This window comes from Mustela nivalis (genome assembly GCF_964662115.1).
Source record: "Mustela nivalis genome assembly, chromosome: 1".
Taxonomy (NCBI): Eukaryota; Metazoa; Chordata; class Mammalia; order Carnivora; family Mustelidae; genus Mustela; species Mustela nivalis.
Genome location: NC_139020.1, coordinates 14,552,502 through 14,579,734, shown reverse-complemented (window position 1 = coordinate 14,579,734; position 27,233 = coordinate 14,552,502). Strand labels below are relative to the sequence as shown.

General features: G+C 37.3%; 1 protein-coding gene across 6 annotated transcripts in view; it reads right to left on the bottom strand.

The window, feature by feature from the left end:
* GRIK1 (glutamate ionotropic receptor kainate type subunit 1) overlaps nucleotides 1–27,233 on the bottom strand; it is a 382,552-nt gene that overhangs the window by 72,001 nt on the left and 283,318 nt on the right. For all 6 annotated transcript variants that reach the window (XM_082702776.1, XM_082702772.1, XM_082702774.1 and 3 more), the window contains exon 7: nucleotides 20,990–21,133. In XM_082702776.1, the coding sequence (XP_082558902.1) occupies nucleotides 20,990–21,133 (144 nt within the window). The remainder of the gene's footprint in view (nucleotides 1–20,989; nucleotides 21,134–27,233) is intronic.

The window sequence follows — 27,233 nt, the reverse complement described above, 5'->3', positions numbered from 1 at the left end:
AATCTGATTTTGCATAAAAGGCATTACACAATCAAAGAGATAATAAAAAGATATACCAGGTACTTAAAATTTTGCACCAGGTACTGCTGCTCTCACCTCTGCACAGCTTCTACTCACCCACCACCCATTGTGCAGTTACCCTGGGGCAATGGCCTTACAAGCACTCCTGGACAGGCCTATTGCCAGATGCTGCTTGCAAAGGGGTCACACTCCAATTACTAAGGCAGGCTGCTTATTTCCATTTAATGTAATTTCACTGAGCCTAGGGAATAAAAGATCATCTTACATGTCATCCATATTTTTCTTAGTATTAAAAACATTACAGATAAGCAGAGGCTTGGAGTGTGGCATCAGATTCACATATTTTCCCCTGCATCCTTAACATGCTTCAGGGCAAAGTGCCTTTAGAGGAGTCTCTGGGGGCTGCTTTTGGATAGTCCGGTGTTGGAGAATTTGCAACGGCTTACTTATTTTAGAATATATTTATTCAAAATCTGTTTCTTCTCTATTGCTTCGAGATCATTTGAATTGCAATTCTTCTTTATTGAAAGACAGCTTTTGGCTTGATTCTCATGTATTCATTAACCCCTTAGTTCCAGTTTATTACATTTACTCTCTCTGGAAGGCTTGGGGTAGCCTACTATCTTAGCACCATCTTGATAATCTCTAATTGACCTTCAAAATTCATCTTTGATGTTCTTTCCTCCAAGAAGCCCTAAATCTTAGAGACCAGGTTAGGTGTTTTTATTAAGTTTCCCATAATGTTCTGTAATTTTCCCTATGAATGTATGCATTACTCTGCATTGGATTAATTGCTACCTTGTATTTCCTATTTAACTATTGATTCATTGAGAACAATGTATTAGTACTTCAAATAACTTATAATAAATGTTCTTATTGTACCTGTTGTGAGACTGTCAGTTAAACAAACTGAACAGAAATTTCTTCAGTGGAGGCAGTTTTGGTATGTAAACAAAGCAGCATGGACTCTGGCATCCCAGAGCCCTAGAATCAAATCCTCTCTGCGCTTTACCCATTGGACAAGGTGATCAAACCAACTGAGTTCCACTTTCCTCATTTATCAAATGGGAAAACAAAAACCTACCTTGCAGGAATGTTATGAGGATAAGAGCTAAAATATTCTTCATATCTAAGCATCAAAAGGTTGTCTGGAGAGGGTCATGGTTCTATTTACTTCTTAGAGATTTCCATTAAGTGCAGAGATTGAATTCAGTCTCTGTCCACGGAGATGCCATGTTGTCTGTGAAGAGGTGTGTATAAAGCATGTGTAAAGCATTTGATGTGAGGAAGTTACTCGCCCGTTAATGTAGGGTATGTCCACCTGCAAACATGCTGGTGTGGATGTAGATAGGGGACCTAACAGTATTAAGTAGACCAGTGGGTAAAAGCAAACCTTACTTCTTTGCTTTTCAAGGGTTGGGTATTAACTGAAAGGTAGCAGTTACTTCTGTTCTGAGTGGAATTTTCTTGCAGCAAATAGCTAAGTGATCTCATGTAAGGTTTACCAGCAGTTTTAGTGGGACGAGGGCATCACACGTGGAAGTGTTACAAGGCACAGAATTGGAACTCAGTCAAGCAATTTGTTGAAAGCGATGGCTTGCTTCCATGATGGCCCTTCTTTCAACTCCCTTGAAATAGAGGACATGCTCTAGACTTTGAGGGCAAGTACTTTGTCAGGTTTGCTCCAGAGAGATTATCACTTATTCTCATTCTTTTGGGAATAGTCTAGTCTCTTCTGAATTTAAATTTTATTTGTGCTTTATTCTGAAGTCATAGGGTTGCTGGCAGTTGCTTGGATGAGAAAAATCTGTGAGGCAAGAACCTTACTGTGTGATCCAAGCCCTGGGTGGGGGATAGAAGGTACGGATATTCTGGAGAAGGCACTAAAGTTAACAGAAAACCAGGATGTGTTCACATCCTTCTTTGGTCTTAGCATAAGTTACTTAAATGGTATGAAAGTTAGCACATCATTTAAAATTCTGAGTATTTGCTCTTGGCACCATGTGACTATGAGCTTCGTGTACACTGAGGAAATCCAATTATAAATTGATTCAGTCAATGATGTGGCTTCTGGAATTAAAAAAAAAATAGATAGCCAGCTTTAAAGTTGATAGAGGATAAAATTCTAGCATCCCAATGGCTCAAAATAGAAATTAATAGGAATAAATTTAAAAAAAATTACTTCTGAATCAAGATATAGCTTTGCTTAGTACCTAATGAGAGAAACCAGGGATGACCTATAAATTTTCAGTTTCTGCCTCAGAACAATCAAGTGTGATACCTGACAGAAATCCTGTCATGTAACTAGGAACTTCATATAAAAACAACATTTGAAAAAAAAACAAAAACAAAAACAAAAAACACAACTTTTGAAGCATTGGGCAATGGTGGAGGGCAATGAAGAGGACATAAAACCTACTACTATTTGTTTCATTCTCAATTTAAAATGCGGATGGGCAAATTATGTATTTACATAACCTAAAACTAAAGAACCAAATACACTAATTTCTCAGTTCACAGGTAAAAGGAACCTTCTTGCTACAACAAAGTAGGCTGGCCAGTAGGTCTTGGTTTGCCCTGGATTGGGATTATCTGGGTTTTAAAACTGAACTCTCATATCCTGCGGATAACCTTGGTCCCTGGCAAACCAAGGGTTGATCACTCTAATTCTAGGACAACTCCAATATTGAATGGTTCTTCTTCCCCATAAGTAGATTCATGATATTAGTCAAGGTATCTCAATTTCTTTCTTTCTGAAAGTTGCATACATAACTCAACTAAGAAATATTTTCCAGGCATGCATTTCAATATATTTTGTTCATTTTGAAAGCTTTTTGAACTATAATGACAATTAAGAATTGTATATACTTAAGGTATACAACTTGATGATTTGATATATGTAACATAATGTATCCTAATTTCTGAGTCAGTAAAATACAATATCCCACAATATAGCTCCAACATTCATTCTGTGCATTTGATGGGTTCACAAGACCACAGTTCTGGAGATTTGGGGAGACCATTTCCTAAAATTAGTAGGCAAATTAAATATATGTAAATCAAATTCAATGTGAAATATTCTAAGAATACTTCTTATTCAAAGAATCCTATAGTAAACCTTTCTTTAAAGTGAGTAATTATTCTCACATTTGGTCTTGAAAAATGAAATGTCATACTGGTCTTGTTTAAGTTGGGAGCACTCTATGCTGGAGTGCATGATTTAGAATAAAACTGATGTGATTGAAATCAGTCTTCTTTCTCCTACCAGTGGCCATTTTAGTCAATTCCCCTTTATCAGTCTGATGTACTTGCTACAGGAAGTGTCCGGTGCCGTTGACCTACAGGAGCCTGCCAGTCTGGAGGTGCCTAGGGGCTATGCACAAAACTCCCAGGGGTGTGGTACCCAATAGTCATTGAATGAGTAATATTAGGGTGTGTTAGCTTCCCAAAGGGTGTATGCATGCTGGGGTGAAAAACACATTCCGAACTTCACTGGTGTGATAAAGCTGGGGCTAGATGTCTCTTAGTTCCTTTCTCTGTCCTACTGAACTTCCCTCATTCCACCATTGGCTTCTCCTGAGAGCACTCTCTCAATAAATAAACTTGCACAAGAGTCTGTATCTTAGGTTAAGCATTCCTGGTTCCTCACCTGTACTATACATTATGATACATAAATATATAATTTACCAAAACTTTATTTCCAGCTGGCACCTATGTTACTATTTATTTGGCTCACATGTTAATAATGATAATATCTTCAAGACAACATGGAAAATTTCCCTAAGGTCATAGAAGGCAGAAAGATAGGAACCAGAACATTGACTGCATATAATATAATGTGTCATCTCATTTAATCGTGATTAAAACCCTCTAAGGTCCATGGTTTTATTTCCTTTCTTTATTGATAAGAAACTGAGTCTCAGAGAGGTCAAGTTAAGCTCATTTGTTAGTGGGGAAGCCAAACTTAACTTAGTGATCTCATTCCAAATATTTTCTTATTTTTGTTTGGTTTTGTTATTTTATTTTTCTACCTTCTTTTGCTTCTCCTTCCTTTTATCAATTCCTCAATTTTTCATCCCAATCTAAAAATGATGAAAATATCTTTATTTCACCAGTACCCAATAATTTTATCAATAGTCAAAGTAAAAATTGTTGGACTTGAGCTTTTCATAAGCTATAATTAATTTTATGTAAAAAAAAGAAAAAAGAACAAACAAAAGTACTTGTATAATTTTGTAGATAAATTTGACCCTATCTAAGTGAAGATATTATGCACTAGCACCTGAAATATGAATTCTATCAAGCTAAATATATGAAGAATAATTATCTAATGCTTAAGTAACCTTTCACAGAGAGAATTTTATTTATTGTCCTTATTTCCAAAATGTTTTGCTGGCAAATCTTGTTGATAAAATATGAGGGCTGTGAGGGTAATTGCAATTCCTGGTTAAAGGTATTCTTTGTGTAAAGATGTTCTGGTTCCATTTCTAATAATAGTAAGATGAAAAGAAAGTGTGTTTGCTCATTGAATGGAGCAAACTTAGCTGAGGTTCAAAATTGGATCAATAGTTTTTCACATTTACAAATCTTCATTATTTCTTTAAAACCAAGACCCTTGCAGTTGTTGGAATTGTCTTTGAAAATATTTGACAGTAACAGAGAAAGTCAATGATCATATGGTTTCACTTACTTGCGGAACAGAAGGAATAACATGGAGGACATTAGCAGAAGGAAAGGAGAAGTGATTGGGGGAAATCGGAGGGGAGACAAACCATGAGGGACTTGGACTCTGAGAAACATACAGGGCTTTTGGAAGGGAGGGCGTGGGGGGATGGTGAGCCTGATGGTGGGTATTAAGGAGGGCACGTATTACATGGAGCACTGGGTGTGGTGCATAAACAATGAATCTTGGTACACTGAAAAAAATAACTTAAATTAAAAAAATATATATTTGACAGTGACCACACACACTCATCACTTATACTGATTCAGAAAAATGTTTATTTTTCAATTCCCTTCTCAGAATAATTTTAACCACAACTACTGCCATTCTCTGATTAGATATTTTTGTGTGTGTCGTAAATCTTGACTAGATTTTTTTAGTAAGTCTACATTACTTGGGTAATTAGATAATGTTGTTACCAGCCTGTTTGCCATTGGTTCAGAATATTTACTTTAAAAGGTTGTAGGATATTTAGAAGGAGAAAGGAATATGTCCTCCTTAAAAGACACTGCCTATTATTTATCATGCCACATAAATTTTAAAGTCTTTTTTTTAATCAAGGAATCAATTAAAAAAAAAAGGAATGAGTAAAAAAATCTCTAACATTTATAACCAAAAGGTTAGGGCAAGTCATCAGTGTCAAAACCTGACCTTCCAAGGCAAATCTTAGGATCGTTGATTTAAATAAAAGCCAACAATGAACATTTTCATCCTTTTCTCTGAATATTCCTTCATAGGCTGCATGCAAAGGGAGTCACCATTCAAATATTATTTCCAACCTATAATTAGTTTGACGTTCAAATGACTACTTTGGAATTTCAATAAGGTAGACATCTAAAGCTCTGGCCGTGGGCTGAACTTGCTGGTTGGCCCACATAGGACCAAGAAGGAACGGTGGAAAGATGGAGAAGAGGTTTGCCCTCCTCCTCTGCAACCCCACATTTTCCCCTCATATCCCCCACATCCCTGCTGTTCTGAAAATAAGGGGAAAAGAAAGGCTTGATCCAGGCCTTTCTTCTTTTCTTCCTACTGCTTCCTATTCCTCAGCATGAGTTCATTGCTTCTCTGTGTTGCTCTGTTAGATCTTCACTTAGATCTGACATCTTGAGGGCAAGAGGCCATACTTATTCTGGCTAATTTCTCTCTTAGCATCTTCCATATTCCGAACCCAGATGAAAGGTGATTTAGGAATAATGGTAAAACAGCATGAATATACTTCTCACATCCTTGGTTAGTGATGAATTATACAATACACCGAGGATAGAGGATGGGCAAAATCATTTCACTTCATCTTGTTATCTGCAACGCACTTGTCCTCAAACCAGAGTAAGGATCACCTAAGTTTCTGGAGGTTAAATGTAGGAAATAATTGCTTGTTTTATTTGCTTTTAGTGGTTTCTTCAAGTGATGTTTGGTACACATCGCAGTTTGGCTTACAGGATTGCTCCTAATCATTAACACAGTGTAGAATGTTCCCCGTGAACTGGTCTCTGCTCACCACCTACCATGTTATCTCCTACAGTAATTTATCCTCGGCCACCAACTAGTCTCCAAATATGGAATACCTTTCCCCACCATGCTGCCTCCTCCACTCTAACTCACTTTTTAAAGTTTAGGCCAACCTTCATCTTCTCTGAGAAGACTTTTTTTTTTTAAGGATTTTATTTATTTATTTGACAGAGAGAGATCACAAGTAGGCAGAGAGGCAGGCAGAGTAAAAAGCAGGCTCACTGCTGAGCAGAGAGCCTGAGGTATGGCTCGATCCCAGGACCCTGAGACCATGACCCACACTGAAGGCAGAGGCTTTAACCCACTGAGCCACCCAGCCGCCCTCTGAGAAGACTTTTAAAGCAACTTAGATGAACAGCACTGTTGCCTTGGTGACCCCTACTTTATCTTAAAGATACTTCTGGCTTACAAGTCAGTCCAGAGGAAGACACATATTTGTCTTCATGTTTACCTTCATGTATGAATCTACTTTCTTTGAAGTCAGAGACCACATGTCACCTGTCTGATGGGCACAGTTCTTGTCACAGTTCCCAGCACAGGGTGTATCTTGTTTAATACTCACTGCAGAATAAATATTTCAGAATAACCCTGGTAAATAGTATGTGTGAGTATTTGTTCCTTCATTAAACAGTTCTACATTGGAAGAATTTTCATATCTAGGTGATGTGGCTAACACCCATTTTTTCCCCTTGCTGTAAGGAATCCTGACTAATCATCCAAACTCTCACCTGAAGATCTTGCTTTCTAGCTTACTGAGAAAGTGGAAGCAACAAGTTCCCACAACTGCATCTACCCACCTAATTACCAGCATGTCTGCCTGTATTGTCCCATTTCCCTCATCTTACTAGGATGCACTATCCATGCTCATACCCATGTGTGCACCAGACTCTCTCACCTGTGCAAAGATGTTGCTTCTACAGTTTCACTCTCCTGCATTATCGATTTGTTCCTCTCTGACTGATCATTCCAATCAGCAGACAGATGTGCTACAAAATATCTCGCTTTGGAAAACATTTTCTGAATCCCATGTAGGACACACCAGACATTTTGACAAATGCTATTTTCTTTCCTTCTCACTCTTGTGTGAAGTAGAAACGATTAGCTTCATTTTATGAGATGAGGGTATGACATACGCAGAGCTAGTAAGAGCAAGGCACGGATTCAGACCATATTTTCTGACTCTGAAGACGCACTTGGCAGAGGAAATGACCAAGTGTATCAGAATGGTATCCAAAGAACACACACTCAGTACCTGAGCACCCAGAAGGTTCTCTCCCATCTGTATGTGATGCTCAGAGACTGTTACTCCTACTCCCTGATCTTTATTTTCCCAATCGAAATATGAAGAAATTGGGAAATTTGCTATAATACCATGAAACTTTAACAAGCTACCCTTCTACAATGTCATCTAAAGAGTACAAATTAATTCTGCCAGATAAGTGAAGTTGCTGAAAACTGAACTTCAGAAAAGTTCTGTGTTACTATATTTGCAGTGTAGATGTTTCAGTTCTTTAGTATATCATAAGTGCAAAGGCAAGGAATAGGAACTATAGTGGACACAATCATATTTTGCATCAAAGTAGTGTGAATATCCACTGGCCACAGAGAGCCAGATCCAGTAAAAGCCCTGATCATTTCATTCAAAGGGGAAGAGGAAAACTATGAGTCCCTAGTATCTGTGACTTCAGGCTGTCATGGGGTAGGAAGCATGTTATGTCCCAGAGGACTCTGAGGAATCTTGCTGAATAACTCCAAGGTTATTAGACATATTTATTAAATAAATAAAAGCACATACATAAAGAAGCATTGTCAAGTATTTTGGGGCATGTTAATTGCATACCACTAGATAGAGATGAGAGATTTGTCTAGTCATCTTAAAAGTCTGGAATCTTAGAAAGTCAGTGGAATACATAGGTGGAGATGGTTGACTCAACAGTGTAAGATTGTAGCTGGGCTGAAATCTAGCTTGTAACTTTGGGCAAGTTATCCAAACCTGCTAAGCCTCAGTTTCATTAGGTAAAGTGGAGGTGAGACTTGTAGGGGTGTTATGAGGTCACGTGGAAAAATAGTTGATCAACCTTTCTTCCACTTTTTGGAGTACTTACTACAAGGACACAGACTCATAGAATCTCAAGGTCACTTAGATAGTTGACGTGACTTGCTTAACTGCACAGCTCAGAAGTAATAGTACCAAGATGACACTGATCTTTTTCTTGAATTTAGACTCAAGTATATATGAGTGTGAGTGTGTGCACACATACATGTATTAGAAGCATACTACCTTAACACATTATGAGAAAGGGTTAATGGAAAGTTATTGTATATATGTAGTCATACACAGTAATAAGCTTTCCTTCTTTGAATGGACTGGTCTGCCCCCATCTCATGGAAAGTAATTCATTTGCTAATCCAAACACAGAAATATAACAAAGGAAAGTAGTACTCTTGACTTTTTTTTTTTTGTACTCTTGACTTTTGATTATCTGTGTTAAAAAAAATCTGAATTTAAATTTTATTGTTTTTAGCTTTAAACTATGGCTGCTTTAGGCTGACTGCTGAGTTGTAGGTGTCAACATTTGGAAGGCCTGAACACAATGGGAAATTGTCACCTCTTCTTTCATTTGTATTTTAAATAGAGTTTTTACTAGAAAGGCAGTGTTTGACAATTCTCTCTCTAGTTTTGTTAATTGATTCATATACTCTGGTCATAATTTTATTGATTAACATCAATGTTTAGCACCATCAATTATTTTATGCATTGGTGAGCTCACTATTTCTAGTCTAGAGATGATGAAGAATAATCAAATATGCTAAATGAGTCACCAAGCACATTTTCAATATGAACCTTTAACAAGGAGTCTCTCTTTTTTGCCCTGAGTGCCTGAAGAATGGATTCCATTAGCAATGCAGTATTGTAAAAATAAATGCTGCATATTGAAATGGCTATTAAGTCACATTGCAGGAGTTTTACAGCCAGAAGAGGGGTTATTCCAAAAGTTACTGCTCAAACTGAAAAAAATCAGAGTTATGGGAAGTAAATATTTTTTTTTTTTTGGATTTTTTTTTTTAATTTATTTTTTATTTTCAGCATAACAGTATTCATTATTTTTCACCACACCCAGTGCTCCATGCAATTCGTGCCCTTTATAATACCCACCACCTAGTACCCCAAACTCCGAAGGAAAAATACAAGCATTGATTCTGTATTCATGTAGGGGGCTCCTTGTTAACTCTCTGGTACTTCATTAGGTCTTGCATCATTTTACCCATGTAAACTATTATCTTAATTATTTGTATAATGTCAATTATATATTTATTGCGTATTTATGCATAATAATTATATATTAACTATGTTAGCTATCTTTTCCATTGATAATTAATTTCTTGATGGCAGGAAATGTTTTACTTCTCTTTGAATTCTACCACTTGCATTTGGTAAATACTGAAAATATTTGTAGAAGGTATGATTGAATAAAGGAACAATTCCAAAATTTGCTCACTTGAATACTGGGAGAAAGGTAGAGGGAGGGCAACAAGACCTGGGAATTAGAACCTTCTTCCCACTGGCCGTGATACCGAGGAAAGGCTACAGGAGTACATTGAGGCACAACAAACATCTGTGCCTTACCCCATTCTCCTGACCCCTTCCCTCTTCTTCTACAAAACTGTACAACAAGCATATTGAAGAAGTGAGATTGTTCGACTTTCTTAAGGCTATGGTGTCTATGGTGGTAAGATTGGACGGGCAGAGAGATTTAGTTTATTTTCACTCCCTCAAATCAGATCTTATACCTCATACCTCAACCCAACTTTAAAGAGATTTTTTTTTTTTTAATTTTGAAGGTTTTCCAGGCTTAGATGTTCCCTATTGGCCTGTGATTGTGTGGGAAAAGAATTACGTCTTTAAGTATTTGACTCCTTAATTCTAGTCATTCATTTAAGGCACTTTCATTTGGCTAACACTTTCTCATGGAATTACTAACAGTAAGATCAAGACAGAAAGGTAACTTGGGGGTTTGGAGAATAGTGTTGAGAAAAGAGAACGGAGATAGAACTTTCTAGATTTCAAGAATTCGTCTATAATTTATCTCCTGAATAGAAGAGTTAATGAGGGCAATTCATTGCACTGTTATTTCACTTGTTTTTAATTAAAGGAGGCTCACTCTGTGTCTATTGTATAAATGCAGTATTGATGGTCTAACTGTACAATTACTGTCTTATTCAGGTCCCCAGAATGCAATACAATGACAAATCTCTGAAATTCACCCTCCATCTAAGCAATGTGAGCTCTACCTAGTCAGCCACAATTTTAAGTCAGTTCTCAGAAAAGCTATTTAAAAACAAATCTGAAGTATACATAATAATGGTGGTGAAAATAAACATTAAGCAAAGGAAGAAATGATAAACATAACCTTTAGACCACATAACTTCCTTGGATGTCAGCTATTTCAGGAACTGAAATGATGCATTTATCATATTCTCATCTGTTCAATATATAATTATTTTAACTATTATGTGTGTTGTTTATAACCCATTATCTTGCAATAACAGCTTGCATGGATCACTGCATAATTTAAAAATATAATGGCTTTTCTTGCCAATATTTGATTTCCAACTCTAAATCTGCTGACTTTAACTATATCTATTCCATGCACTTTGGGTAAATAAGTTTTATTTCCTAATAATTTATCTTAGAATATGCACCTGGATTTTCTTTTCTTTCTTTCTTTTTTTTTTTTCCCCATAAACTAGTTTCTTTTGGCACTGTCTCATGTGGTAGCTCATTTTCTGAAATGGAATGGATTGGCTCTGTACTTGCAAATCAACAAAATGGGCAGGAACACAAATCTGAGACCCAGTGGGTGTGTAATGGGTGGGAATAGGCCACTTGTCTAGTTATTTAGGTAATGTGATCAATAAAACCTGGAAATCAAGTCTTTTGGTCTTAAATTACTCAAATTACTCTGATTGTTAAGGAGGGCACTGGATATAATGAGCACTGGGTGTTATATAAGACTGGTGAATCACTGAACTTTACCTCTGAAACAAAAAATACATTATATGTTAATTAACTGATTTTAAATTGAAAAAAGTATAAAAAATAAAAAAATTAAAAAAAAGTTATTCTGGTCCCACTAATTATTGTCTTTGCTGGGTAGGTACTTATTATAGCTAATCAATACATTCCATGTCTATCAAGATAAAAATAGGGATCCCATATATATTGACTTCATATCTTTCCTTAGTTAGCTTGGTTGGATGAGATAATGTATTAAGAAAACTTTTATTTATTTAGCCACCAATATTTATTGAACATTTGAAATGTGGGAAATCCAAACTGAGTGCTATACGTTTAAAATAGAAAGGATTTAAAAAACTTATTATGAGAAAAAGTTAAATAATAATTTTTATACTGATTATATATTGAAGTGATAATATTTTGGATATATCGTATTAAATATCTTATTAAAACTAATCTCACCTGTGTCTTTTAATTTTTTAATGTAGCTACTAGAAAATCTAACAGCTATGTGACTCATGATATTCCTACTGGACAGTACTGCTCTAGGGCAAATTTTGCATTGGTTATAAGAAACTATCAGATGTTCATTGTACCATTGTTTCTATATGCCAAGAATAGAAGAAAAAACAGGTATGAAAATATCTATTCATAAGGGTATTGATAAATGCACCAAAGTATAGCTGACCCTTGAACAAGGCAGGAATTAGAGTCACTGACTCCCGACATAGTCAAAAATCTGCCTATAATTTTTGACTCCCTGAAAACTTAGCTACAAATAGCCTATTATTGACCAGAAGCCTTATGTTTATACAGTTTATTCTTATAATAAAGCAAGGAAAAGAAAGGAAAATTTAGTAAGAAAATCATAAAGAAAAGAAAATACATTTACAGTACTGTATTTATTGAAAAAATTCTCATATAAGTGGACTTGCGATATTCAAGTTCATGTTGTTAAGGGTCAACTGTATTTTCAGGAAATGAATTGTTCCTCTATTTGGATTCATTACTTTCTTAATATTTGCATATCTTGTTCCTTCATTCCCTCTTTTTTTTTCCAAGGCTTTACTTGTTTTCTATTAGCCACGAGATGCTTTCTAACTACCTTGTATAATATAGCAATGGAGATTTTTTCTTCAAGGATACCTGCACACCCTATACTCTTCTGAACTTTGCTTTTCTGATATTCCTTGTCATCCTTTGAAATATTATATGTCTTATTCCCCTACCATTGCATTCTTGATGTCTAGAATAGTGTCTGCCACATACTAGGTATTCGGTAGGAGTTTGTTGACTGAATGAATGATGGGGGAGTAGATGTCAATGAAAAGGAACAAACTGGAAAAAGAATACATATATATCAACCCAGATATCTAATCAAAACTTAATTAAGATTGATTAGAAAAGCAAATTGCTGAATGAAATATATAGACACACACACACGCAGAACATAACTGCACCCACACATCATCATATGTATATATGACATTCCTTTAAGTAAATTAAACACCTGCATATTAATGTGCCCATATGCACACTTACACATGTGTGTAGACTGTGGTACTGAAAGCAAATTCTTCAATCAATGTGGTGCAGAAGCAGGACATTAGTAGCTGAATGGGAGGAGGGTAATTGACCTGAGTCTCTGAAAGCTATCTGATAAATACTAATGTTATTTAGAATCATACAAACTAAAAAGAGTTTGGCAAAACCTCCCATTCTATTCCAACACTCCCTTTTCTCATTTCTGACAGGTGATTATTCACCTAGCCACTGATTCCCAGTTTCAGAGATAGGTGTCTTAGCACCTTAGTTACATATAAGACAGTGTATATAACTGGTAAAACTATGAACTATGAACATTTAGGAACTTATCTCATTTCTCTGTCCAGAGTTGTATGGGAATGGAGGAAAGGACCTGAAAACTCCACTCTTTCTTCAGGTCTAAATATCTTCAATGTGAGGGGCTATCAATGTAAATGACTTTGATTTACACAGTACAACGCTAGGTCGTGGTGCTGAAGACTGAGTTGGAATGCAGGTGGTTTTCAATAGGTGCAGAATGAGTACTACAAATCCTCAATTTCCAAAACAGTAGAGATTTGAGTGAGTTTGTTGCCAGATCCAATGTTGTCTAATTAATCCAAGGGACAGCTTGTCCTGGCAATCAAAATCAAATGGCATGCAATAGTGGGAAGTGTTACCCAGTGGAGCCACAACAGGATGAAAACATGTCAGAGCTTTGCTTCTCCAGGGGCTTTAATTTTTTTTTTCCAACCCTCTAATTTTTCACCTGGATCCCATACTAAAAAAAAAAATAAATAAATAAAAACAAAAGCAAAAACAAACACTCAATACTGACCTATTAAGTAAAAGTCCAAGTAAATATTAAGACAAATATATAGGAGCCTCAGTGGAGAATTTATCTTCTATGCTTTGATTTTTAAAAGCTTAAATTCAATGATCTCATTTATATATTCAAATTAATAATCTTCATTTCATCAAAATAGAACAAATAAATTACAATTTCATAGTGAACCAGTGGCAGAAAGTTGTCCATATTTTCAGTGCTATCCCCATATACATAGGCATTTGGAAATAATTTTCACTCCTATATAGTAAATCTATTTTGGGCCAGATCAATTAGGAACTATTTATATAGTTTAAAAAGTAAGCATTAGCTCAGCAAAATTTGTTAAGAGTTTGGTGGATCTTAACTTCCTGGGTTCTGTTCAAGAAGCATCTTGTAAATGCCTACCACGTATAGGCATAGCTCTGAGGACACAAAGATAAATTGACTTTGTCCTTGTTCACGGGAAAGGTCTCACAGTGTCTGGATGAAGCAATTTAAGGCTAACATAGAGATGTAAAATAGCTATGGAGTTCAGTGGAAGAACACCCCCAAAAAAAGGTTTGGGAGAGGATCACTAGAGAAAATGAATTCTGAATAATAGCCCAAGTAAACAATAGGACGGAGAGCTTTCCAGCCTGAAAAACATATGAAAAAGGAGTGTCATAAGGCAGGTTTTAGTCTGGAAAGACCATCTGTCTCACTGTGTGAGAAAAGCATGGTGAATGAAGGAAACTACAAGTAAGTTTATGTTTGTAGAAGGTGGAAACCTACTACACATTTATGTACAACACTCTATATGGGGATTTTATATGTGGAATTTATATGCCCAGTTTATATGTGGACAAAAGTTATAAAAGGGTGGATCCAGGTGAGAAATAATGAGGGCAGTAGATAAGGAAGGTTGCAAAACATTTAGAATAGAAAGCTAATAGGACTTACTGAATTAGATGAGTGTTTTGAGGTGGATGGAGAAGTTTAGACAACCTGTAGAAGTCTGGTTTGATTGGCAAGTTTTATTTTACTGTAATGTTTCAACCTAGTTACCAATATAATAGATATCAGGATACTAGAGTGGGTAGATAAACACTCCACAGTTTCCTGTACATAGGTACAAAGGAAGTGCCTACAGAGATTGTCCTAGAATTTTTGGACTTGTGCATGAAATTTATAAAAGGGATCACATGCGTGGTAGAAGTAGTCGCTGGAGAGATTTCTCTGGAGAGTACTGTTACCTCTTTGAGTCCACACTCTTCTGCCTTCAGGATGCCATTTTTGAATCCTGGTAAGTAGGATTTCAGGGGGCCATTCAGAGAAGTCTGAAACAAGTTGGCTGTAGTTGGAGAAGGAGAAGACCAATAGCTGGTTCAAACATGAGGAAGTCAAGGTAGACAATGCACTGTGGTGTGGCTCCTAGGTGACAAAAGAGGACTACACAAGAGCTGACCAACTGAAGGGAGGGCCAACTAGGATGTGCTGCATCATGATCAGAGGCACTCCCACGACACCCAAGGAAGGAATGAGTGGGTGCGAGATTCGAATCCAGAGTACCTCAGGGGGAGTATAGTCAAGGACTCTCTACAAGGGTGAGGAGATTTCAGCAGAAAAAAAGCAAGTTATGTACCACTGGATGTCATGGGGCTGAGGAAATATGATACACCCCCATCTAAAAGAGATCCATTGATTGGTTCAAATAAACATTGGAAAGACTGCCCAATAGAAAATCATGAAGAGTCAAAGAAAATTAAAAAAAAAAAAAAAAGACTTAGGTTTAAATATTCCCCAGACCCACCTGGGGAATATTTTTTGATCCCAGAGAGCACAGAGCAGGTCCACCAAGAAAAACTGTCCTCATTCTTCTTGAGCCTGGTAGGAGGTACAATAACTAATGGTTTGGTGAGGGCGGGTGGAAGGAAGGAAAGAATGAAAGAAAGAAGAAAGAGGAGAAACCAACCATAAATCACATTCCTTCACTTCTCTAGTCTTCCAGCAGACTGGAGCTCAAAGGGAAAAGAAATTTGAAGTTAAATCAAGTTGGACTTCTGATTCATATTAGAATAGAACTTCTAATTACTAAGTTCAGGTTTCACCTAAAGGAACTCTAGAACTGTTATTACCTTAATAAAACACAAAAATCCCCAAAAATCTACCAATTTACACTGAATAATATTAAGAGGACAGTAGGAAAAAAATTGGTTTTGTTGTTCCACTAGTTATGTTTGTTTGATATCCTAATTAACCTTGTCATTATTGACATTGGGCTTATGTAGCAATAATAGATTTAATGGATAAAACAACAGATTCTCCCATTTAGGAATTTGTTGATGCAGGGCATCCAAGTGAATTTTTACAATAGCTGCATGAATTTAGATCTGTGGAAGGAGTCAAGAAATACTTGTATGTTTCTCTTGAGCAATTTATTTCCCCCTTTAGTTCTTTATGAATGGCGGTCACTTCAAAACCAAGATATCTATAATCCCTCATTAATCTTTGTGGGTTTATCTGTTTTGATCAAACCTACAGAAGGCTATCAAGATAAACTCTCTGAAATACCATATTTTTGTGCTTCAAGAACAGTGACTACCAATCTATTATCAATCAAATTTGAATTTCTCAGCTCAGCAGATAAATTTTACCAATTGTCTCTCCATATCTACTTAAACTCATTTTTCACATCCACATGGGATGACTTTTCTGACCCCAGCAGAAGTCTTTATGCTTCATTTACACTTTTGCTATTCACCATACTGGAACACTCTTTCATCCAAATTCTATTTTCAATACCCAATTCAGACAACCTTAACATGGGTTTTAAGCAAACCAGGGTATTTCTAAGAACCCTGAGATTACAGCTGGATTTGTATACCTTTTGTGGGAACAATTAAGACAGTTTTTTTTTTTTTTTAAAGATTTATTTATTTATTTGACAGACAGAGATCACAGGTAGGCAGAGAGGCAGGCGGGGGCGGGGGCGGGGGGAGTAGGTTCCCTGCTAAGCAGAGAGCCCGATGCGGGGCTAGATCCAAGGACCCTGGGATCATGACCTGAGCCGAAAGCAGAGGCTTTAACCCACTGAGCCACCCAGGCGCCCCAATTAAGACAGTTTTAACATAGGATCCATAACCCAGAAAATAGTTAATAACCACTGATATAACCTAAAATATATGATTCACTTCATGTAGCCACTGTTGGCTGTCCTTCCCAGCATCCGTGATTACAGACTCTCTTCCCAGATGCCTCACTGTGCCTGCTCTTGCAGTAGCTACTCTCACTGCCCCACGGCCAGCTGGAACTTACTCTGGGTCCAGAGTAACTCTGGCGATAGACACAAGGACTTTAGTTTCCTAAGCCCCCACATAGCTACTATTTCTCAGACTAACCTGAGAGGTGGTTTGCCAGGTCTTCTGACAACTCTACCTAGTTGCTGATTACATGATGTTTTGGGTCCCTCCTGAAGAATCATGCATCTGCTCCATGACGGAAAGTCCTTCATCCCCTGGCATCATTGCAGTTGGCCTCTTATGCTATGTTTATTTCCATAGAACTCCTGATGTTCCACTGCTAGCTCCTGTCCTCCTTTTACAAATAATCCTACTTCATCTTGGGCTCCGATAACAATAATGTTGATGCCAATAAGAACAATATCAAGCATGCTGTACATGGGCAGTAGGCAATATACTTACACTAGGCAATATAGATAATGTTTTATATGCGTTGCCTCATTTCTTCCTGACAATGACCTTATCTGATAGACATTTTTTGGCAGGACACTCAGTTTAAGGTAGCTACCCTTTACTGAGCAACCACCACATGCGACACATTTTGTTAGTCTATACATACATGTGATAGCCACGAACATATACAATGGGTTTTTTTATCTGCAATTTTTAGAAGAGGAAATTGAGAACAAAGATTCTCCATGACTAACTTCACTGAGATAGAAAATTGCAATTAAATCTCAGGGTCTGTGCTCCCTGCACCAGAGTTAAATAAGCTGTCCTATTCCTCAGATCCCTGCCTCACTGTCCCACCAGAACCTATGGTCCTGGTAGGCAAGTCTGGCTGATTCTGGTATTGCCTCTTCAAATTGTTTCTGGATATGATATTCATGTTCTGAGTATGTCCTAAAGTACTAGCTTATATGTTGCATGTGCTCTTCAGTTCCTTTGCTTGTTCATTCATTAATTTATTAGTTTATTCACTTGTTTGGCCTCTACTTGTTGGGTGTTCATTCCATGCTAAGTCTTCCTAAAAAACGGGAAACAAGACTGGAAAAGCACAGGTTGGAGATGGACATGTAAATAAATACGATGGTCTAACAACAAATATAATGGAGGCAAGGAACCAAAATTTATGAGTCAAGGTAAGCACATAAAGCTAGCTTTTGAGTTGAGACATGAAGGCCTTCCAGCCAGAGGCAAGAGAATCTGGTAGGAACATAACGGCAAGTTCAGGGAGCCCCAGCAGGTTTAGCAAGTGCTGGGGTTGGGGCAGGAGATCAGAAGGATGGCATAGGAGATAAGGAACCAGATCACTGGGGAGCCTGCGGATCCTGCTGATAAGCATAGGTTTTATCTCAGACATAGGATGGCTTCAAGGGAAGCCTGCCATTCCTTCACTATGTAGATTTTATATTAATACATAGTAAAACCGCAACTTCCAGTTTGGGAGAAAATAGTACGCTGTAGTGCCACGTTAATGTTACTTGTATAATGGAGCCCTGGTACTGCTTATTGGGTGGGAATTTATAATCTCCTAATACATTTGTTTAGCAAATGCCCAGAGACATGACACTATAACACACTCTACCAGGTTTAAAATGTTCTTTAATTCTTCCTCTTTAGTCAGCCTGAAACTCTGAAGGATGGTTAGCTTGAAAGACTTGTCTGAAAGGCTTACTGATTCTAAATGATGTGTGAAGTTATCAGGGATTAGTGCACACACAACAATCTCTGAGCTCAGAAAATGTACCTCCTGTGACGAATTTGATCTTCACCCCATAAATTCAATCTGCTGACTTGCTCCTTTACATGATTTCTGTTTAGAGATTAGAAATCCTTTAGAAAGTGAGAGTCACTAAAAGAAAGGACCCGGGGAAGTTTTAGCACCACACGCCTGATTTCATGTTTCTTAATAAAACCTGTTGTCTGCAAAGTTTTGTTGAATTATGTACTCCTTGAAAGAGACATCTACAATCTCGGACTTTTGCATGTTTTGGCCTGTCTCAGAATTCACTCTTTCGATCTTTCAAAAGACTGGGACACTGCTCCTGATCACGCCCGTCCCATATCTGCAGGTACCTATACCCTGCCAAGAGTGGCATATAGCACCATAACTCAGGAGGCAAAGAAGAAGAGCAATAAAATTTTTAATCCATGACCTGCCTCTCCTTTCAGCCCCCAACTGTGGAGACTGAGAATGGGGAATTTGCTCTTTGGACTAAAAGATCGCAAAATGTTTTTTTGCTTTCAATGTGGTCCCTCATCTTGGAGTTCATTATTTCTTTAAACATCTCTCTAACTGTGGCTTGATAATTTTACCCTCTTATGCAACCTAAGTATAAGCAAAAAGGTCCTTGGGGTGCTCCAAGCGTTTGATCCTAAGCTTTCATGTGGCCTCCTGCCTCTTCTTGGGCTGGCAGGAGATGAAAGGAAACCAGCTGTTTTCTTGCTAAAGATCAAGGTGATCAGGACCTAGCCATGATTGCTGCAGGGAGAGCAGAGACTGGGCAATGTCTTTCCATTAGGCACAGTATGTCAGATTTGTGTAGCTGTCACAAAGGGTATTTCATTTCATGCCTATTTGTGATTTCTTTGTTGTTGTTGTTGTCGTTGCCAGGTTTAAATTCCTGGCATCACACTCAGTAAACTGAATGAGGCTATTATTAGCAGTCTATTCCAATTGTAAGAGAATAGCTAATATCTCAGATTCTTACTATGTTTCTGTATTGTTCTTCACACCTTATTTTTATCCTCACAATAATGCTATGAGATAGAAGGTGTTATTTCTGTTTCACGAAAGAGAAAACCAAGATACAAGAATTTAAGTAACTTGTGTAGATTATATTGGTCATAAATGTTAGTGGAGCTGGGATTAAACCCAAGGAACCATCACAGGACTACGGTGAGATCAGAGAGGTTCTCAGGGACATAAAACTTAAGGAAGCACTCCCTCAAAGTCTCCTATAAACTCAAACATGAGAGTGAGTGCCTCATTAAATCAGGTACCCAGGGAAGTCTTTGTGACTTGCCATACCCTAGATCCAGCCTTGTTCTGGAGCCCGAGTTAGTGTTAAACCTCATGCATATTGTGTCTCTTGTTCTCACCTTTATGGATCAGAGTCACTTGTCAATGGGGAAGCAGATTAAACAAACCATGAAAGGGTTTGTAGGTGCTTAAGAGACCAGCAGAAATGAAGCCCAAAATAGGACTTCTTGTTCTTGCTTAGGCATTCTTCTCTTGCACTATGACCCTTCCATTCTTTTCTCTTAATGGCTCTGTCTCAACTCAACCTTCTCCAACACAGAGGGCAATAAAGATGCTCTTTACCTGAGAGGTAAATTTCTGCATCCTATAGATAAAACATTAGAACAGCAGCGCAGAGTAGGGTATGTACTCAGTTAAGCCTTATTTCATTTTGTCAAGCCCAGACACACCCTGAGGTGTATGTTGATGTCAAAGATAAACCAAAGATACATGTATATGAGGAATCTCAGGGCCTTAGAGCAGGATCTGATGAAGAGAAGTCAAATTGTATTAGAGAAAAGGAAATGTAGGGGATAGTCCAGGATCCCAGAGTAATAATGAAAAACTCACCTTTGCCAAATACCCCATACTCTTGAAAACCTTTTAGTACACTTGATAAGTTTTGAATAGATTGGACTTTTCTGGTTTGCTGGCAAATGGCAAAATAATTATTATATTATTAGAACAAAGAGGTTCTTCTATTAAGTCCTATATAATATGATATTTAAGAAACCACTGGAATTATGGGCTGATAGTGTGAGAACTATCCCTGGTACCCTCCAGTGATGGGCCAACGCACTCTTTGATTTGGGGCATGGAATAAGCACCTATGAACTTATGAACATATGTGGAGGAGAGCCAGCAGCAACTGAGACCAGAGCTGAGATGAAGGAAGGTGAATGTTATGATCCAGTAGCTTCTTTGAACTTCTCAACATCATACTAGAAAATTCCTGGTCAACAGACTTTTATCAGTGAAATCCTAGCAGATTGGATGATGATGGATTCTCCTTGTTTATAGATATCATGCCCAACAGAGCTGTGTGGGAAGATCACAGTAAATAAACAAGTCAGATCACTATGGCTAGGAAAGAATTGAGCCATGAACGAGTAGCACTTGCCTCTTTGATTAAGTTCATAAATCTGGGTCCAAGACGCCATGGTTTGTGTCGATGACACTGCAAGGAGCTTACGGTCAGCTGGGAAGCCCGATGGGAGGCAATGGCCACCATGTACACCGCATCATACATCAGAGCTGCTTCAGTCTGTGGAGGAAAACACACACCACATCTTCAATTTCACCTTTATTTCCCTTCCTTTACCTGCATAATCATTCTACCTGCTTCCTTATCTCCTACTTGTCTGATCTCAATAGCTATTTATTCTCCAGCTGAACAGTTTTCACTCTCTGATAACTATTTTTTCTCTAAAATATTACCTCATACTTCACAGTAAATTGAAGTGATAGCTCTGTTTTGTTTTGAGTTCTTAAAAAGACCTAAAACCCTCACATCAGCCACAAAAGACTTGATTTGGGAAACATTTTTTGGAGCACCTTCTATGTTAAGCACAGTGTTAAAATCAACCACATTGAGTTAGAAGATACTAAACCTCAACATTTCAATATCATATTTTGTGTCTCAGACTTACATCTATTTATATATTTATTTACTTGTTTCTATTTGATAGAAAATAATAGCTGCAAGCAAAACTAATAGGTAATTTCCAAATAGGTATACTTGTGTTGGTCACTTCCATTTACTAGGGTCAAGAAGGTTTGAGTTGTGGAATCAAATCCAATAGCAAGTTGTGGAAGACCTTTTGAAAAACAGACCTGTGTAACTTGCTTGGAATATGCCTGCCTTTGTCAGCACTTGCTTTTTGATAACGAGTGTAAGTAGTCCTTGTTTGGGGGGGGTTGAGCATCTCATTCTTCCCTTCCTCATGAAGTTTCTCTTATTTGAAAAATTTCACACAAGATTGTTTGCATTTTATTTTTAAAAATTGCCCTATGGTTTTCTTTAAGGATAAAATTGCATAATACCTTCAACATTTTAGTTAAAGGTTTTCACTGAACTTCATTTGAAATTCTCAACAAGCTCCCCAAATCAGAACAGATGGTAAAACTACTTAGGTAGAAAAACTGACCCCCAGACAGGATATTGACTTGTGTAAGGTCCTACATTAGTCGACAATTGGTAGAGTTAAACCTAGAATCCAGGTCATAGATCAAAGATCTTTTTTTTTTTTCCCCCAGAAATCTTGATTTGCTCAACATTTACTATGCACTTATTGAGAGCATGTTTTAGTGGAAGTGGAAAGAGAGGGTAAGAGCTACTACATCTCACACTTTAACCATATGTGACTCCAGAGATTATCCCCACTTTAAATCTATACCCTGTGCAATCTCTACCATTGCATTTTCCATATACATTTATAGTGGTATGGGTTTCTCAGTAACAATGTGGGCTGGGTGAATGCAGAAATGTTCAACTTCATGCTTTAGTGGTTAGCACAGTTAGCTAGCACATAAATGATATTTAAAGTTGTTTAATAAATGTTTGCTGAAGGAATTGATATTATTGCATGCCTCACAATAAAATACATTTTTATGAAAACTGTATAACCCCAAGGTTTTAAGATGTACTTCTAAAATAAATTGTCTCACTTATATGATTGACACAAAGAAGTTAGATCTATCAGTCGTGGTGCTGGTGGTGATTGTTAAAGCTTAAAAATGTTTTGCTTTTTTCAGTTCAAAACTGGTGTATAATCAATTTCATAGATAAGAAAACAGAGGCTCAGGAAAATTAGGTGATTAGTCCAAGACCACTCTGCCAGTCATCTGCATGGCCAGGGATTGAACCCATGACTATCTGATTCTAGTACCCATGTTCTTCACTACTCTGCTATGCAAACTTTGTGTATTGAAGGAGAGCAATCCATTGGCAGAATGAGACTTTCTGAAACTCAATTAATAATTATAGGTGACTTTTATCAAGTTCTTATTAAATGTAGGGTACTGCTCTAAATACTTTGTAAACACTGAATCTTCACCACTGAATCTTTACTCTTTATGGATAAAGATATGACCAGGTTAACTGCGTCCCCAAACTGGCTGTGGGAAGATCAAAATTCGAACTCGGGAATTTGGTGCTAGGGTTTATTTTCTCAACCATGAAGCCGAGCTGCTTCTAAAGCAAATATTTGTCTGATGATTTAATAATGACAGTAATACTCAATTATGGTGAATGTTCATGGACAACTTACTACGCACCAGGCATGTTAACCATTCTACACATCTTGTTGCCTTAAATTATTGAAATCATGCCTTTAAATAGGTATTGTTGTCCCCATTTTACCAACAGGAAAATGGAGACTTGGGGAAGGAACTTTAGGAAATAACTTTGATAACTTGTCTAACTTACCAGGCAAGTGAGAATTTCAACTCAAGATGTAAACTTAGATTTTGGAACTCACGCTCTTAATTGCTATGCTATTGGGACCTGGACCATTTTAGCAGTGGAATATACTTTTTTTTTTTTTTAAACAATTTTGTATGTATGTTCACTAATAGACTAATTGAAGGATTTGTTGGGAAGGCTGAGGAGTGAAGTTTTGATCTGACTTTTCCATAAGCTGGGCTCAGGAAGGATTTTGACTTTCTTTGTCAAGGCTGCTTCCACACTGGGCTGGCTAATAACATGGCTCAAAACCATAGGCCTGATGAGTGCTTTTCACATTCAAAGAAGAAAACCATTTATTGTAAAACCATACTTCCCTTTGACATGTAATGTTTTCTTAGATGGAGGAGACATGTCTTTACCTATTTTATAACACTAATAAACCACCCCTGAATTTCTTTCCCTTTTTAGTTCTGTGCTGGAGGCCAGCTTATAAAGCAGCAACTTTCAAGCTCTTTTAGGTAAATATAAAAGAAATTGGCCTGTGTTTCAGATTTTGTTTTTCTGAAAGTGTTTATGTTCACATTTTATTTATATCAAAATCCTGATTGAAACCCCATTACTCAGTGTTCCTAAGAAAATCTCTTCATAACAGCATGGATCATGAAGCAAGCATATGAAAAGCAGTCTCACACCATGTTCAGTTATCACAACAGTGGGCAGTAAACAGTTAACTCAGCAGGACTGGAGTAGTCACACTCTATGTATCCTAAAGAAGGGACTGGTTTTAACTGGTTTCTGGGAGATAATGTCTGAAACCTTGGACTATTCTGCTTGATCATAGTATTTCTATGGGGTAATGGGCAATGTTAGATAGTTTAACAATATGATTTATGGTGAATGCTTATTTTTGTTCACCTAGGGCCCTGGGCTATATCAGTTTGTCCTCTGGAATGGCTAAAGACTGAATAACTAAGGTTAGTAACAGGGCTGTTCTATGCTTATGTGACTGACTGACATCAAGGCTTGGGAGAGTTTCCTTGGTTGGCAATGCTTCGTACATGTGGTCCCACATTATTGCTGTAGAGATTAAAGTACAGTCAATACAAATTTCCTGGGACAGGACCACTGTCCTGTAGCTCTCACATAATTATTATGTGGGAAAATTATGTAGTTCCCACATAATTTCTCCTGGACTTTGCCCTTTACAACTTTTTCCTTTGCTGATTTTAATCTATATCCTTTTGTTGTAATAAACTGTCAACTACGAGTTTAACAGCTCTTCTGATTTCTGTGAGTCTTTCTACCAAATCATCAAACCTGAATATGGTCTTGGGGACCCAGCACAATCCAGTAAGATGTAACCCCTTAGGAATGAGGACTAACAGGATATGGCTTTATAGGCTCCTTACATTTTGCTGCCTTCCTGGTATATAAAATTGTCGGAAAAAACTGGAGGGGGGGCGCCTGGGTGGCTCAGTGGGTTAAAGCCTCTGCCTTTGGCTCAGGTCGTGATCCCAGGGTCCTGGGATCGAGCCCCGCATCAGGCTCTCTGCTCGGCAGGGAGCCTGCTTCCTCCTCTCTCTCCCTACTTGTGATCTCTCTCTCTCTCTGTCAAATAAATAAATAAAATCTTAAAAAAAAAAAAACAAACTGGAGGACATTGGAGTATTGAGGGAAAAAAACTTAGTCTTTGTGGAGCAAATGGGCAAAAAGTATAGGTTTCCCATCTTCTCTGGAGACAGAAATATTCAGTAACCTGATATGGATGGACAAGGCAGTTTTCTAAAAGAGAAGCTCTCCCAAATAACACCCTTCCCTATCATTTCCTAAATGTATTCTTTCATGGATTCCTCTTTTAAAATCCAAATATCTTACCCACAGCATAGAGCTAGTGGGAATTTGTCTCAGTAAGAATTAGCTAGTTTCCCTTGTTGGGGTCGATGCTGCTGAGGAGTCAAAGTGGTGGGAGAGGCAGTGAATATCCTGGATGCTGGCAAGAGCAACCCACAAGTAAACTGGGTGTTGGAAATGGTCTGGGGAAGGGAACAACGATATGATCAAGTACTCACAATTTAGAAATTCAGTAATTAGGGCAGCAACTCCAGTAGATCCAGTGAAACGTGGCACAGAGGTTTACCTATTTTTACTTCAATAAAAATTTTTCAGCTTTTGAAAGAGACAGTGAAAAATTGGGAAAAGAGGACCATATGTGAAGTTGGAAGACACCCCTGGGTGATTCCACTGGTCACATAAGGTCACACAGATCCCCGGGAAGGGACGATCTTGGACTACACGCACAAGTCAAGAAATGCGTCTCTTGTAAACAAGTAAGTATTCTGCCTCTGCATTTCAGAATGTCTTTTGTTCCTTTATTGACTACAAACTGGCATAGCAGCAGGTACCATCAAGTAAATTCAATTTTATGTCCTGGAGCTTTTGTATATATTATCTAATTTAATTTGTAAAGTAACACTGTAAAGTATTATTACACAGATTTACAGATAAGCAAGGAGCTCAGAGAAAAGAAATTTCAGAGAGGCTCCATAACCTAGTCATGTCATTTAATTATTCAGTAATTTAGTCATTCAGTCCATTGTCTTTTATTACTAAAGCATCAGTGGACACTTAGGTGCACACTCAAAGGTCCACCTAAGACCTCTTAGATCATGATTATAGGAAATGCTCAGATGTAACATAAGGTTACTGACTAAACTTGATACTGTGAATGCATCTGAAGAAACGGGAAGGCCAAGGACAGATCAATGTTGTGCTTTTTCTATGATTCCTCTGAACTACTGAATCATACACAATTTTTGTTCTCATTCAGAGAGGAATCCACCTAAAAATGGGCTACCCATTATCCCCATCTTGCCAAAAGCCAACAGACTGAATCAGCCCAAGTGCTAAGAGAAATGTAAGCGTAGTGAAAAGAAAAGTAGATTTTGTAAAATTACTCCAAACTTCTATGGTGTTAATGAACACTTCAGTTGATAAAAAATTTTCTTTTTTTTAATCTCAAGATGTTTTAAATAATGAGTTTCACTATTTTTTAACTCTATTGACTCCGTACCGGGTTTCTTAATTAACACGATTTTAACCCAGTTTTTAAAGTCAATTTTTTTTTCTTTAATTACACCTATGGCATTTAAGTCTGGAGTCAAAACTCCAATGGGGACATGATTTTCAGATTTGGATGTGTTTTGACATGTATAATATTATTTGAAGGTATTTTTAGTGTACAGTGTTCCAAAAAATTTCTAATAGTTAAAATATGAAAGAGGAAATTAGATAAGTAGGTGAAAGACAAAACACATGGGTATTTTTAAACATATATTTTTTATATTTCTATATTATATATTCATACAGGCATCTATATATGTATGTAGCACATGCAAAATATAACTATAAAGGGCAACAGGAAAATTTGCCTTGGAGTATAGTGGTATAATGCATATGATTTCAGAGAATACAACTCTATTCTAGTAATGGCATTGCTTAAACATCAATAGTCGTTTGTCTAGGCTAATTTTTACGATACTCATTACTTTAGAATAATCTCTGTCTAAACTACACATGCCTATTTCTTATTTATAGGAAATCTCTTTGGACTTTTACAGATTTATTTCAGGGTTATATGAATATTTTTCATGTAACATCTTGGTCTTAGCAGAAGCTTAATTCCTATTTATTTAGCATTAGTTCCCTTATTAGATACATATTTATTAAAAGCCTGCTTTGCACTGGGCCTTTTCCAGTGCTGGAGATAAAGCATATCATGGAAAGATAAAGCCTCTGACCTCATGGAGTTTATATTCTTGTAGAGGAAGGCACTTAGCAAACAAATTGAAATATAGCATATAAGGCCACAGAACTACAGAGTGAAGGAAAACAAGTCATGGCAGAGAGAAAAACAGTCCTCTCTGCTGAAATGCATTCAAGCAAATGTGAATAGGGGAGG